This window comes from Protopterus annectens, chromosome 1.part2 (assembly GCF_019279795.1).
Source record: "Protopterus annectens isolate FY-2018-M chromosome 1.part2, PAN1.0, whole genome shotgun sequence".
In the NCBI taxonomy this organism is placed as follows: Eukaryota; Metazoa; Chordata; order Ceratodontiformes; family Protopteridae; genus Protopterus; species Protopterus annectens.
The window spans coordinates 994,564,627-994,581,500 of NC_056727.1; the positions used below are offsets into that span (position 1 = coordinate 994,564,627).

Sequence of the window (16,874 nt, forward strand, 5' to 3'; positions counted from 1 at the left end):
GGAGTTATTGGATAAATTTAGAATGCAACAGAGTATGTTTATGGTTTTATAACTTATGTAGTCGCAAAGGCATCAATAATTTAGCCAGATGCGTTTACTTTGTTATGTTAATTTTACATGAATTGTGTATACGCTTTTAATGCTTTTAGGCTTTAGTTTTAATGTTTCGATATTTTAAATTTACTGACATAATATGTAGATATATGTATATGTAGATATATGTACATGTATATGTAGATATATGTACATGTATATGTAGATATATGTACATGTATATGTAGATATATGTACATGTATATGTAGATATATGTACATGTATGTATATGTATATGTAGATATATGTATATGTATATGTAGATATAGATATATGTAGGTATAGATAGATATATGTATAGATAGATATATGTATAGATAGATATATGTATAGATAGATATATGTATAGAGAGAGAGAGAGAGGGATAGAGAGGGATAGAGAGGGATAGAGAGATATATATATATATAGATATAGATAGATATAGATATAGATAGATATATAGATATATATAGATATAGATATAGATATATATATAGATATATATATATATATAGATATATAGATATATAGATATATATATATATATAGATATATATAGATATATACAGATATATATATACATACATACACACACGTACTACACACTTATTAAAACTATTAATATAAGGAAGTGTCACAGTTCCAGACAGACTTTCATTTGCGCTGCCTCCTGTTAGAAGCTGCACATCCTGCTTGTGTCCAGTATTTCACTGGATGTTTCAGCTTTTCCCATGTCCCAAACACCTGCTGTAAGTGAACTGTGGTCCCCCAAACATATCGTACACGTGTAATCTCTTGCAATGAATGTGTGCAACCTCTTAAGGGCCAGCATACCATTCAGGGTAGTTGCTCTGTACAACATCCAGTGAATGCAGGATAGGCCCCAAGCACCCCTCCCCAAACCATGAAAAGGATTAAGCAGGTAATGGAATATATGAATGAGTATAAAGGAAGCTAGCAGCCTAATTCCCTAACTGAAATGTTTTCCCTAAATTAAGTAGCATAATGGAAAAAGGTATTTTTCATTGTGTGTATTCAAATTAGACTCCTCAGTTTACCTCATAGAGGGAAGATGTCTGGTAATAACATCAAGAGCCTGAACGGAATCATCAGGAACCTCATTTACATGTCCTGCCAGTGCTTCTAACAACATCTGCAGACTGACTACCGACAGCCACTGAATAGAGACTTTGAACGTCTGATCTTTGCCTTCTCCTGGCAGGGTCACTTCTAAGTCAACCTGAAAAAGAAATTCAGATTAGACATTAAGCAACTTCACAAAAAGTGAAAGTGAATGCAGTTAAATTTCAGAAAAGGATTTGTAGCTACACAAGAACATTAAAATGTTTCTGATAACGTACAAGAAATATTTCTCTTTACTGAATTGTAAAAACAGTTTTAGTATAATGAAGGACAAAAGAAAAAAAGAAAAATCCTCTTCAACAAATACAATATTTTAAACCAAGAGTTAGAGAAGGTATAATACAATAAAACAATTCTGTAATCCAACACACTGCAACGTAACAACTGGTTAAGTGGACTGGTCCTTGAATGCTCTGCAGCCACAACCTAGTCCAAAGCAAAATCCTCTCCAAACTTATGAAACTGGGTGCACATGTAACTGTATAGCAACACCAATGAGTATCACAACCAAACTCTCTGGAATGCACTAGTGAAATGCAACTATGGCAGAAAGACACTGCACAATTGCACTAAAGTTTTTTACCATAATACTAGACTCATGCTGTCTTTATTCCAGTTCAACATATAGTCAGTCTCTTTCAAGCTCTTAGATTCAGAGCTCAGGCTCTTCCCCTAACCATAATTCCCTGTAGTCCCAACAATACCTCAGATCAGGTTTGCCAGCTACACTAGGATTGCCTTTAGCTCCAAGACGTTGATGTGAAGCTTGACCGCCGTCAACAAAGTGCTTGAACCATCTTCCCTTCAAAAAGCTTCCTCCACCTAAAAAGGGAGGCATCCATGGTTACAATGATCATCAGGGGAGGAAAAATTAAAGGTCGGTCCCATGTGACTATTGGAGAGGTCAACAACCAAAGTATGCGACATCTGCATACTGGCATGAGGCTTATCAGCAAATTTGCGAGTTGGTGGATCACGGACCACTGAGTTGATAAATTTCATAACACTTTAATGTAAAAAAAACTCTGCATAAAGAATCCAGATAATGGATGTGGCCACTGATAGGCAGTTGAAGGTTTAGCCTTGCTGAGGCATTTGGAGAAGAGAGGACCTTGGAAGGTTGGTGATGAAGTGTACTCTAAATGTGGAAGTTTTGCAATTTAGGATGTCCTGTCCAGGTGATATCCTATCAAGTCTAATGTCTATGCGGGAGTCAGTTGTCTTTCACTAAAGTTTACAGTAATCCCCAAGTGGTGAGAAAACTGGGCAAGAAGTCCCTGGCCTGAAGTAGATCCCTTGATCGGTGCATTAAGGGACTATTCGTCTAAATAGGGGAATACCTGGAAAGTACAGATGTGTACAATTACCATAAATGTAGATGTTGAGTGAATTCACTGTTGCAGTCATCACATTTGGGTATCCCTGCCAGGGTAACCCTCAGCCAGCCTGAATACCAGAGACTTGGCATTTCTGCATCCATTGCTGTCACTTGATGACTGATGTCAGGTCGTCAGTAGTATAAAGTAAGGCACCCAACACCATTACATCAGTTTTTCTTTCCCTAACCTGTCAGGAGTCCCCAAGTAGGAGTCCAGGTTCTGGTGGAAGAAACCGCACCAGTGGAAAATGCCAATAAGTCCCTTGTAAGAAAGTAGAGGCTGTGTCTCTGAGCACATGTCCCAGGTCATCATAGCTTAGCCAAGGCCAGTATAGCATTTCAGTGAGAATGAATGTTTGTGGTCATTGGCTGACTGGGGTTGCCTGGACTACGCCTTGGAATAAGCACCTCACTGGTTCTTTCAAGCTTTTTTTAAAGTCGTTTCAGGTTTCAACTATGTTACTTAAGTTAACTTGCGACTGTTTATGCCATTTCACACTGAGCTAAATGGAGGAAGTCGGAGGAAGGGCTCTGAGCTAATGAATCTGAGGTATACAATATTAAGTATCCTGTTTTTTGCTTATTTCTGAGTTATTTATAGCACTTTTATTTTACTCACTGTGTATGAGGTATTAAGTAGAATTTTCTACAACTGTTAAGCATCTGGTTGGGTTCGTTTGTTCTGATTTTTGTTTCCCTCCCTCTTGGTATCTTGGTTTTATACTTGGTGGCTTTGCAGTTGCCCACCCCTACTGTAAATTTGATCTGGGACACTCCTCCCAGTCTAGAGTCATTACCTCATTCTACCTATTCCATGGAGAACATTTGAGAAGGCCAACCCAGTTAGCTTCTGCTCCTCATTTCCCCTTTACAAAAAAAAAATTTCTAAGCTTGTTTCCTGCCTTTCCTGCAAGTTGTCTTGTCCAGATACAGATTTGCTGTCTCCAGGATTGTGTGCAAGCTTCTGAGCCCCCAAGTCTTTCTGTGTTGGAAGGAAGCATTCCAGCTTAATTTTGTTTCTTAGAAGTAGCCAGTTTTCTAGTTTAAGCACTCAAATCTTTCTTTGAGCTCAGCACTTGGTCAGAACTCATTCTAAGCACTAAAGCTACAAATTACTACAGCACTCAACTTTCCTCACTTGTCTAGAGGAAAACAGTTTTAGTACTTAAGCACCTATCCAGGCATGTCTAAGGGTCAGCTCCCAGTGTTTTCTCCTATCTACCTGATGAATCTGGGCATCTTGGGGCAATGCAGCAATTGCCTCGTACACAGACAACCCACTCCTCCTACCACCCAACACTACACCCTGAGAGAGATGCACTTTTATAACCAAACTGGAAGCAAAGCTCTCTTCACCCAAGACTGGACTAGGCAGTCAGGAGGAGAAGGTAAACACTTGCACTACACCACTCTCACATAGTCCCTCAAAACCTACACCACCAAAACATACACACGGCAACATAAAACACACACCTACATTTGTGGAGGCTCTCAAAAAAATCTACCCAAGCAAGAGGTACCTCCAAGGCAGAAACTCAAGCAACCTCCACCCCCCAACACAACCCAAATGACACACAGCTCACAAACTCAGTGTGCCACTTAACCACAGCCCATAAGGCATACCAACATACCTAACACTCTAGTCATAGGTGAATCTATAGTCAGGCACACTGATGTTCCACTCACCATGCTAAACAAGAAGAAAGACACCGTCAGCTGCCTGTCAGGTGCCAGGATCCACCACATAATGCATGCACTCAGGTCACTCCATAGCAAGTACAAATATGACTGGCATTGTCCATGTTGGTGTGAATGACCTGAGACGTACCTCCCTGGACTACATGGAGAGACATGGAGGAGCTGTCTGATCTTGTAGCCCAGGCAGGCATGACCCTAGCCCTGAGTAGCATCCTGCCATCACCCAGAATGATACCACAGTACAAGGACAAAATGAGTGACTAACAATTGGCTAAGCATCTGGTGTCATTCTAAGGGGATCCAGTATCTGTCTGCCTGGGATGACATTATTGACAAACAACGATGCTTTGCCAGAGACGGCCTGCACCAGTCGCCCTTGGGATTCCGGATACTGGCCAAGGCTCTTACCACCCCTATAGTGCCTTTTTTAGGCAAGATTCAAATGACAAATTCACCACCGTAACCGGTACAAGCAAGCAAAATCTGAGGGCATTGATACTCAATGCTAGAAGTCTAAACTTCAAAATCCACTCACTCGAGGCACTCCTTAAAATAGAGAACATCGACATCTGTGCAGTGACAGAGACCTGGTTCAAGCTCCAGAGACCACCCCTGCATTACCAGGCTATAATTCATACCACACCTGTCGGCCACCTAACTTGGACCGAAGCACTAAAGGCGGAAGCATGTCCATATTCATTAAGGATATCCACACTTCCAGGCTAGCTGCTCAGCATAATGCATCTGAGATTATCCAAGTGCAACTAACTCTGGGCAAGACCGCAATGCTAACTGTAGCTTGCTACAGATCCCCCACCATGCCCCAGGATTCCCACTCATTTCTTGATGCACTGGAAAATATTAGGGTACAACCTAACACTAATAATGGGTGATTTCAACTACCCCACCATTAACTGGGAAAACTACTCGTGTACCAACTCTTGTGCGCAACGTTTTCTGGAATTCATAAATTCCAGTGCCTTGGATCAACTTATCCACAACCCCACCAGGGGCAGCAATATCCTAGACCTGGTCATTACCAACATGGGCAACCAGTGTTCCACACCGGAAGTCAGTTCTTCGTTGGTCTGTTCCAACCACAAGCAAATCACCCTAGACATCCACATCCAAGCCCCACCCCCATTAGGGAAACCACCGTAAAAAAATTCTCCAAAGCCAAGTTTACACTCAAGACAGAAGTGGCAAACTTCACGACATCCATGCTGACGGACAATAGAGATACGACTGCTGAATCCTATATAACTGCACTTTATAAGCACTTACACAAGTGCACGGATCGTGCAAACCCTAACAGAACCAAGATGCTATCCTCCAAAAAAAAAGGAAGCCAATCTGGTGGTCCCCTGCTATAAACAAACTCTACAACAGAAGAAACTGTTGCAAAAAAGAGTAAAATCCCATGACTGGAAGAACTCCGTGATCAGCCTCAGTAAGAAGCGGAGATCCCTCAAAATCCGCCAAAGCTAGTTACGAAAACTCAATAAGCACCGATTCTAAAGACAACCACAAAGCATTCTATAGCTATGTCAAGAATCGCAATGGCAACACTCAGATCGGCTCTGAGTTGCAGCACAATTACACTAAATATACAGAACCAACTGATATTGCCAACATCCTGGCAGATAGGTTCAGTGCTAACTTTACCCCTCTCTCATCCCCTAAAGGGCCCATCTCTATACCGGAAGAATGCAAAGTACCTGTAATCACAGCTGCACAGGTAAAAAAACACTCTCCAAAGCCAAGAAAGTACAGTTTTGTACCTACCATAAATGTAGATGTTTGAGTGTTCACACTGCTGCAGTCATTACACTTGGGTTATCCTGCCATCAGGCGGTCCCACAGTCGGCCAGAGTTCCAAAGTCTTGGTCCGGCGTTGGTTGCTGTCACTTCTTCCCTGACATCAGTGCGCCAGGGGTATACAAGATGCATCAGATGCCATTTTCTTCAGTTTTTCTTGCCCCAGATGTCAGGTTCCCCCAAGTAGGTAGGCAATACATATTGCTAGTAAAAATTATACATATAAAATAAAAACAATACCTTCAGTTACAAGCAAATACACCCCAAAGGTTGTATAGGATAGAAAGGTATAGATAAGTCCAGCTAGTTCAGAGGGGATGGAGGGAGGGTAACCTGGACTGCAGCAGTGTGAACACTAACATCTACATTTATGGTAGGTACAAAACTGTACTATGTTCATCATGTTACACTGCTGCAGTCATTACACTTGGGTAGAATCCCAAAGCTAAGATTGGGTGGCTGGACTATAAAGAGTTAGGATTGGCTATGAGGCCCTGCAGAACTGCACTGGCAAATCCTGCTCTGGATTTAGAGTAGAGGCAGGTGGTAATGCTTGGTAAAGGTGTGCACTGAACTCCAAGTTGCAGCCTCCTCTGAGAAAGGCTGTTGACGTGGCTGTTGCCCTGGTGGAATGTGGCCTAATGTTATTTGGGACTGATTTGTCATGCTGTGTGTAGCAGTAACGAATACAGTGTCCTATCGATTTGGATATACTCTGCTTTGAGATAGCCTTGCCCTGTGATCCTGCAGCATATGCTACAAACAGTGCTCAGTTTTCCTGAAAGCTTTTGTTTTGTCGAAGTAGAAGAGTGGCTGCCTGTGCATGTCCAAAGAATGCAGAAATTTCTCCCCTTTATTCTGGGGGTTTGGATAAAAAGTTGGCAAATGGATGGTTTGGTTAAGAGCCAAACTAGTTACCACCTTTGGCATAAAGGTAGGGTTTGTCCTTAAAGAAACCCTGTCCTGATGAAAATTTATATAAGGTTCCACTGCCATTAATGCCTGTAGCTCTGAGACTCTTCATGCTGAAGTTACTGCCAGGAGCAGAGCTGTTTTCCATGATAAAAATTTTATATCGGCTGTACTGACTGGCTCAAAAGGTGGCAGGGTTAGTTTTTCCAAAACGAAATTGAGGTCCCAAGTTGGTGTTCATGCTCTCCGGGGCGGTCTTACGTTTTTAGCCCCTCTGAGGTACTGCTTTAGCAAGGGATGAGAGAATAAAGGAGTATCCGTGTTGTAATGTGCTGAAATGGCAGAGGCGTGGATCTTAATTGATGAGGATAGGCCTCTGTCCAGCATCTTAGTCGAGTATTGTAACATCTTAGTTGAGTATTGTAAAATCTGAGGAATGTTTGAAACAAGAGGGTCAAGGCTTTGAGCCTGGTTCCAGGCGCAGAATCTCTTCCATTTTTCTGAGTAAGCTTTCCTGGTGCTAGGCCTCCTGGCCTCCAAAATGACATCCATAACAGCTTTAGAGAGAGGTGTTGCCTGTTTGAATAATGAACCTGCCATGCAGCCAGGTTTAGGGTTTTGAGCTGACCGTGCAGGATCCGATTGTTTTGTTGAGTCAGAAGGTGTGGAATTTGAGGCAAAATCCATGGTGGGCCTTGAGCTAAGTTTCTTAAGATAGGGCACCAGTGCTGGCGTGGCTAGTCTGGAGCAATCAGGATCATCTGTGTTTTTTCTTGTCTGGCTTTTAGGAGTACCTTTGAAAGAAGAGGCAGTGGCAGGAAGGCATAAACGTTTAGGTTTTTCCAGCTGAAAAAGAGAGCATCCACTTTCCACGCTTGTTTGTGATAAGTCCTTGTGCAGAATTTTTGTAGTTGGAAATTCAGTGGGGAGGCAAAAAGATCTATTTCTGGGCATCCCCATTTTTGCGTTACCATGCTTAAGATTTGTGGATTCAATTTCCATTCGTGAGGGTCCATGATATTTCTGCTTAGATAGTCTGCCAGAGTATTTTTCTTTCCTGGCAGGAATTGCGCTTGCAGGTGAACTTGATACGTTAGAGCTGTGTTCCACAAGGTCATGGCTTGCCTGCATAGGGGATAAGAATGAGTGCTCCCTTGCTTGTTTATGTACCACATTACTGTGGTGTTGTCTGTCTTTAATTGTCCTGGATGCTGAAGGTCCTTGAAAGCTGTTCGGGAATTTTGAACAGCCAACATTTCTTTTTCATTGATGTGAAGATGCATCTGGTCTGTGGTCCACTTGCCCTGAATGCATTTTCCTGACATGTGTGCTCCCCAGGCGTAATCAGAAGCATCTGTTGTTAGAGTCTGCCTGGCTGTGGGTAGGGTAAAAGGCTGACCCTTGTTTAGGTGACATGCCTGTGCCCACCATCCAAACTCCTGTTGTAGGCAGGGAATCATTGGTATTACTGCTTCTAAACTGTGACAGTGTTGAGTCCAAACACTTTTTAGGTACCATTGTAATTTCCTCATATGCAGTCTGGCATATGGTATTATTAGTATGCAGGATGCCAGGAATCCCAGGGCCTGCAGAATTTTTCTTGCAGGGAGATGGGACTTTTTTGCCAGTAATTGAAAATATTGAGTTAGTTGAACTTGTTTGTCTGGCGTGAGGTAAGCCATCTGGGCCGTTGTATTTAAGCTGGCACCCAGGAATATAATCTGTTGTGAGGGCACTAGTTTTGACTTCTTTTCGTTTACTGTGTACCCTAGAGAAATTAGCAACCTTTTTACAAACGCCAGATGCTGTAGAAGAATGTCATTTGTCTCTGCTTGAATGAGGCAGTCGTCCAGGTATGAATATATTTGAATTCCTTTTTGTCTGCAAAATGCAATTACTGGTGCCAGGCACTTTGTGAAGACCCTGGGCGCAGTAGATAAGCCAAAGGGCAGTGCAGAGAAGTGGTAGTGCATTGTACCAGCTTTGAATCTGAGGTATCTTCTGCAATTTTGCCTGATAGAGACATGCAGGTATGCCTCTGAGGACCAGAGTAACAAGCCAAGCCTTCTTGCCCAGCATGGGTAGAAGCTGCTGTAATGTCAATATTTTGAATTTCAGAATATCCAGATAAGTATTTAGAATTGAAAGGTCCAGTATGGGCCTCCAGGCGTTGTCCTTTCTGGGGACCAGGAAGAGTCTTGAGTAAAATCCTTGTCCTTGATCCTGTTGTGGTACTTTTTTTAATAGCTCTCATGTCCATGAGGGCTGAAATTTGTTTTTGTGCCTCTGCCCATTGATTTTGTGGCAGGTCTGGCATTCCTTTTAGCATTGGTAAAGTATGAAAGTGGAACCTGTAACCTTGAGAGACAATATTCAGAACCCATTTGCCTTGGGTGATTGTTTGCCAGTTTTGAGAAAAAACTGCTAGTTTTCCCCCTAAGGGGGCTTCCAAAAGGGAAGTGCTTGGCGTACGAAGGGGAAAGTCATTGTGACTGTTTCCTATAAGGTTGAGACTTGTCCTCACCTCCTTTTGGGGTTGAGGTGCCCCACTGTCGTTGTCTGTCTGAGCCTTGGGGTGGAGATCTGCCTCTTGGGCATCTGTATCTGACTCTCTGTGGCCTGTCTGACACTGGAAAGGACCAATTCTTTGTTGGACAATTTCTGCTAAAACGAGGTGGCTGTACCTGTAAGAAATCCTTGATTGTTTTCAGATTTAGCTTTAGCTTCCATTTTCTTTACAACACCTCTTCTGCCTTAACACCAAACAAGGTATCATGCTGTAAAGGAGCATCCAATAATTTTGCCTTAACATGATCAGGTAAACTCTGCTCTTTTAACCAAGCATATCTTCGAATCACAGAACAGTACAGTTTTGTACCTACCATAAATGTAGATGTTCGAGTGTACACCCTGCTGCAGTCATCACACTTGGGTTATCCTGTCGTCAGGCGGTCCCGCAGTTGGCCTGAATTCCAAAGTCTTGGTCCGGCATCGGTTGCTGTCGCTTCTTCCCTGATGTCAGTGCGTCAGGGGGTATATATATGATGCATCCGATGCCATTTTCTTCAGTTTTTCTTGCCCCAGATGTCAGGTGCCCCCAAAAAGGTGGTCTGTAATTAGTACCAATCTAAAAAGTTTAGCACAAATACAACATTCCTCCAGCTATAAGCAAATACATCACAAAGGTATGGTAAATATTCAGTTAGTTCAGAGGGGATGGAGGGAGGGTAATCTGGACTGCAGCAGGGTGTACACTCGAAGATCTACATTTATGGTAGGTACAAAACTGTACTATTGCCAACTCGAAAACAAAGTAACTAAGCAAAACTATTAAAACATAAGAACAGGCTCACGGAAGTCACTCGGATAGGATTTATTGTCCACAAACAAAATAAAATAAAATAATATATTATAGAAACTCAGCGAAAATGAAATAGTACTTAGCGCTTTCACCCTGTAAAACAAAAGTGCATCTTCAGAGTACTAATACAAATTTGCGTGTTCTACATTTAAATAAAAAACAGTATCCAAAATCATCTCTGGTTGGTTATACAATTAACAAGAAACAATCAGATGTTTAAAAAAATACATCGGTTTTAAGCTTAAAGATCTTCTTTGAATGTGCATCCATGTAATTGTATATAAAAAGTACAGTTTTGTACCTACCATAAATGTAGATGTCCGATAGGTATGCATCTGCAGTCATCACATATGGGTTGTCCTGCCTCAGGCAGCCCTTCGGTCCGCCGGATTCCAAAGTCTGGGTCTGGCCTCGCTGATGTCGCACTTTCCCCGACATCAGAGCGTCTGGGGTATAAAAGCATCAGCCGACGCCATTTTCCTCAGTTTTTCTTGCCCCAGATGCCAGGTGCCCTCTAGTAAGGCTAAATTTGGAGAAAAGCAATAAAATTCCAAACATATGCAAAAAATATACAAATACATATATATATATATATATATATATATATATATATATATATATATATATATATACATATATACATATATACATATATAATATATATATATATATATATATATATATATATATACAAATAAATAAACCATAATAGATTCCCCCAGCTAGCTAATAGAGGGGTAAGCACCCTAGGAATACCACAGAGGGGAAGGAGGGAGGGTAAACCTGACTGCAGATGCATACCTATCTGACATCTACATTTATGGTAGGTACAAAACTGTACTATGTCCTTCAAGGATGCATCTGCAGTCATCGCATATGGGTAGAATACCATAGCCAATCTGGGGGTGGAGGTACTAAGGAAAGGATGGTGTAGTCAAGATACCTTGCAGGACTGCTGTAGCAAAACCTGCTCTGGATCTGGAGTATAAAGTTAAATTGTAATGCTTGGCAAATGTATGCACGGAGCTCCATGTAGCAGCTTCTAAAATGTCCTTGGTAGCCACCCCTCTTAGGAAGGCTGTGGTGGTGGCTGTGGCTCTCGTGGAATGAGGCCTAATGTTTGCAGGAACAGTCTTTCCATGAAAGGAGTAACAAAAACGAATGCAATTTCCTATCCATTTTGAAACTGTCTGTTTTGAAATTGCTTTTCCTTGTGTCCCAGCAGCATATGCTACAAACAATTGGTCAGTCGTTCTGTAACTTTTAGTTCTGTCCAAATAATAGCGTAATTGTCTGTGTATGTCCAGAGTGTGTAGAAGTTTCTCCCCTTTATTTTGTGGATTTGGGAAGAAAGTAGGCAAGTGAATTGCTTGGTTCAGGGATACCCTGGATACCACCTTTGGCATAAATGTAGGATTGGTTCTCAATGAAACTCTGTCTTGATGGAAAATAAGAAATGGCTGCACTGCCATTAAAGCTTGTAACTCAGATACTCTTCTTGCTCAGGTTATGGCCAGAAGGAATGCAGTTTTCCAAGACAAACTGTAGATCCGCCGATGCTGCTGGTTCAAAAGGAGGAAGTGTTGGTTTTTCCAGCACAAAGTTAACGTCCCAAGTAGGTAAAGGTGGTTTCCTTGGAGGATTGATGTTTTTGATTCCTCTCAGAAACTGTCTTGGGAGAGGATGCGAGAAGACAGGTGGATTAACATTGTATTCTGCTGAAATTGCAGAGGCATGCATCTTAATGGAAGAATAAGACAGGCCATTGTGGAACAATTCTGCCAAGTATTCCAGAATATGTGCCATGCTCATCACTGTCACATCTAGGCCTTTTGTTGTGTTCCAAGTGAAAAGTCTTTTCCATTTTGCTGAGTATGCTTTCCTTGTGGAAGGCCGGCGAGCTTCCATAATGATGTCCTTCACTCTGGGATGTTATCCTGAGGAGGAATCATGGTATTCTCCAGGCAGTTAGCTGCAAGGTTTTCAGGTTGGGATGCAGAGTCTTGAAATTGTTCTGCGTCAGTAGAAGTGGCCATAGAGGGAGAGGCCACGGTTTCGTCTGTGGCATGCTCTTTAACAGTGGGTACCAGTGCTGCCTTGGCCAGTCTGGAGCTATCAGAATCACTCTTGGCTGCTCTGCCCTGATCTTCAGTAAAACCTTGGTCATTAATGGGAGTGGTGGGAAAGCATAGACTTTGAGCTTTCCAGCTGAAAGAGAGAGAGTCCACTTTCCATGCTTGTGGGTGGTATGTCCTTGAGCAGAATGTCTTCAGTTGATGGTTGTGGGGTGAAGCGAACAGATCTATCTCCGGCCTTCCCCATGATTGTGTTATGGAGTAAGATGATGTCTGGGTGCAGCATCCATTCGTGTGCATCCATGGTAGTTCTGCTTAAGCTGTCTGCCAGTGTATTGTCTTTCCCTGGCACGAACTGGGACTGTAGTTGTATATTGAGTTTCAAGCAAAGTTCCCATAGATTCATGGCCAGTCTGCATAGAGGGTAGGAATGCGTGCCTCCTTGCTTGTTTATGTACCACATAACTGTGGTGTTGTCTGTCAGTATGAGCAGGTGGCCTTGATGAAGGAAAGGTTTAAAGGCCTCGATTGCGTGTATCACTGCCAGCATTTCCTTTTGGTTTACATGCATGCGCAGCTCTCTGAGTCCATAGCCCTTGGATACATTTGTCCTCCATGTGTGCTCCCCAACCTCAGTCTGAAGCGTCCATGGTGATGGTTTGGTTTGCTCTTGGTTTGCTGAAGGGCAACCCTCTTTTCGACTGGCAGGCTTGAGCCCACCACAGGAATTCCTTTTGAAGGCAAGGAATGAGTGGGATCAAAGTTTCTAAGCTCTGACTGTGCTAAGTCCATACACTCCTTAGGTACCATTGCACTTTTCTCATATGTAGCCTGGCTTGTGGTATCAGAAGTATGCAGGATGCCATGTAACCCAGGGCCTGCAGGATTTTCCTTGCAGTCAGCTGAGTTTGTCTTGTCAGATTCTTGAAGTAATCTGGAAGTTGTTTTGTTTTTCTTCTGTGAGAAAGGCCATTTGGGTGGTTGTGTCTAGATCCGCACCCAAAAAGGTTATTCTTTGGGATGGAACAAGTCTTGATTTTTGGATGTTGACTGTGTATCCCAAGGCCTGTAGTAGGTGGGCATAGTCCAAGTCCTTTAACAAAATGTTCTTATTCTCCACTTGTATAAGGCAGTCGTCCAGATATGGGTAGATTTGAATCCCCTGAAGTCTGCAGTGTGCAATTACTGACGCCAGGCATTTCGTGAATACTCTGGGCGCAGTAGATAAGCCAAAGGGCAATGCTGAGAATTGATAATGCTCTGATCCTGCAAGAAATCTGAAGGTGTCTTCTGCAACTTTGTCTAATAGGGACATGCAGGTATGCCTCCTTGAGATCTAGAGTCACCAGCCAAGACTCCTTGCCCAGCATGGGAAGAAGTTGCTGTAGAGTCAGCATTTTGAATTTTGGCACAATGAGGTAAGTATTCAGTGCGGACAAATCGAGAATAGGCCTCCATTGATTTTCTTTTCTTGGAACAAGGAATAATCTGGAATAAAATCCTTGGCCTTGTTCTGAAAGAGGTACCTTTTCTATGGCTTTCATTTGTATTAATTTGGTAATTTGCTTCAAAGCCTCTGCCCTCTGATTTGGTGGCAGGTCTGGCATTCCTTTTCTTTTTGGCAATGTGTGGAAATGGAACCTGTATCCTTTGTCTATTATTTGCAGTGTCCCTTGTAATGTAATGCCAATTTTTTGAGAATAAAGTAAGCTTTCCGCCCAATGGTGCTTCTAATTGAGCCCTGGTCGGCGGAGTCAAAATAAAGTCATTGAGTCTGTCCTGGTGTAGCAGTTGTTGTTCCTGCACTACCTCTCTGGTTGGGAGGCTGCCACTGACTGCCTCTGTAGGAGCCTCTAGCTTACCCTCTACCTCTGGCACGCCTATTCCTGCCTCTCTGGGATCTGTCCGAGTCCGGAAAGGACCAGTTCTTAGTAGGCCAATTTCTGCTGAATCTTGGTGGTTGTACTTGCAGAAAGTCCTTGACTGTTTGCACAGATTTTGCCTTTTTGTCAAACTTCTTTAAGACCTCCTGAGCCGTGGAACCAAATAATTTTTGCTTTTCCATTGGAGCATCCAGAAGCTTAGCTTTAACATGGTCTGGTAAAGATTGTTCCTTCAGCCAGGCATGCCTACATATAACTGCCCCTGTCATAGCTGACCTACATGAAGCTTCCAATGCATCATAACCACACTGCAAAAAATTATTACTAACCTGCTGTGAGTTATGTACCAGGTCCTGAAGTGACTTACGGTCAAGGGGTTCAGAAGAGGACAGCTTCTTATGCAATTCATCTAACAAATACTCTTGGTACTGAATCATATGAAACTGACAATTTAATGCCCTCATGGAAAGAGTTGCAGAAGTATACACTTTCTTACCCCATCTCTCTAAAGCTCTAGACTCCCTTTCAGAGGGTAGAGGATTTTTAGCCGTGGCAGCTGCAACCCCTTTTGGGCCCTGGGAAATTGTTTCTGGGTCTGCAGAGTGGGCCTTGTACAGGTGTAGATAAGAATCCGGGACCCTGTAGTACCTATCAGGTTTGGCAGGAGCCGGAGGGAGAGAGTCAGGGGCTGTACTAGCATCAGAGTACACATCATCAATAACATTCAAAACAGGAGGTATAGCTAAAGGCCTATGCTGAGGTAAATGTAAAAAGGTCCTTAATCTCTTTATAGAATCAGAAAATTCCTGGCCCTGCCATTGAAAATGTTCTCTCAGAGTGTAGTGTCTCTCCAAATGAAAACTCTTCAGGAGGGGAGGCCGAAGGAATAGATTCTTCAGCATCAGAATCCTCGTAGGCCAAATAAGCCTCCTCCTGGGGATCTGACAAAGCAGAGCCATACGTGGACTCATCTGAGGAGTGGGGGTCAGAGGGCTCAACCCTGGGCCTTTTGTCTGGTGGTGGTTGTGAGCCCCTGTCCCGGTGAGGTTGAGAACCTCTAATTAAAGAGATAAGATCCTCTGCTAGGTTGAGAATCTGTGAGCCAGTAGAAGGTCTCTGAGAGGAAACCTTGAAAGGCAAAGTTTTAGTAAGTTTAGCAGCTTTAGCCCTAGAAAAGGCCTTAATAGACATGGATGCAGGGGGTCTGGCTGCACCATGTGCAGGAGTAGACTTGTCTAAAGGAATGGTGTCGGACATTTCCTGGACACCGGTTTCAGTAGGTAATTCAATAATCGACTCGGCCGGGGCCTCCGGGACAGAGGTAGTCGGTTGAGTGGTTTCGTTAATAGGAAGCACCAAGGACTCTGCTTCAGCCGAAATAGAGACACTCGCAGTAGGCCTGACCATGGTTTCAGCCGAAACCATGGGCCGCGTGTGTCGGTCTTTGTCCTCCCGTTTTTTAACCAAATGCGAAGTCGGAGTCTCTGACGGCATCTTGTACGCAAAATTAGCCCCAAAAAATTCCTCTGCAAACTCCGACCGACGTCTAAGAGTTCATCGGTTGAAGGAAGCACAGGCTGAGCAGGCCGTGACGTTGTGGTCTGGGCCTAGGCAAGGGAGGCAGTAAGAGTGGAAATCCTTATGAGGTATTTGTTTCCCACAAGTTAAACAATTTACTTTATCTGACATCGGCTGAGGCAAGAAAAAGTCCCCAATGGGGTACTTAGCTTTTTCAAAGTCTTCGGTAGCTGAATCACAGGAGCTGGCCGACCGGCACTTGTGAACTGCTTCTGCTTCGGGCACCATGCGGCAAGAAAGACTGAGGAAAATGGCGTCTGCTGATGCTTTTATACCCCAGACGCTCTGACGTCGGGGAAAGTGCGACATCAGCCGAGGCCAGACCCAGACTTTGGAATCCGGCCGACCGAAGGGCTGCCTGAGGCAGGGCAACCCATATGTGATGACTGCAGATGCATCCTTGAAGGACATCAATATATCCACTAGTATAAAAATGTATCTAGTTTTCATAACATGTATTGCCTCACTACACCTAAAGTAATCACTTAACCTGTAATAACTGATAATGCAAATAACATTCATACAAATATATAAATAAAAATAAAGCATACATATAAACAGACTAAAAAATTAAACAGACTAAGAGGTTTCACCATAAATTTTGTGCTATAAAAGATTAAAATACATATAATATACGTTTCTTAAACAGGGATGTATTTGTAATAAAACTAAACTGAATAACACTTTCTATTGATCTGTCTTCAGTAAACCTTGTTTGTATATATATTTCAGAATTAATAAATATATATGTATAAATATATAAATATAAACAAGTATAACTGTTGTCATTGATTGTAAGAAAATATAATAAATCTCATATTAAAAAACTAATAATTTATGTAAAAATATTTTTATAAAAAATCATTATTTTGTTAGCATATTTTGTATAACTTTTTATTTTATTAAATGACTTGAGATTTCAGTTTTAAAATACTATATATAGAGATGTGACCA

At 42.4% G+C, this 16,874-nt stretch overlaps 1 protein-coding gene across 1 annotated transcript in view; it reads right to left on the bottom strand.

The window, feature by feature from the left end:
* AGO4 (argonaute RISC component 4) overlaps positions 1-16,874 on the bottom strand; it is a gene marked incomplete in the record, with an annotated part of 1,401,134 nt that overhangs the window by 996,046 nt on the left and 388,214 nt on the right. Inside the window, 1 exon segment of the mRNA XM_044059958.1 lies at positions 1,133-1,314. Within this exon segment, the coding sequence (XP_043915893.1) occupies positions 1,133-1,314 (182 nt within the window).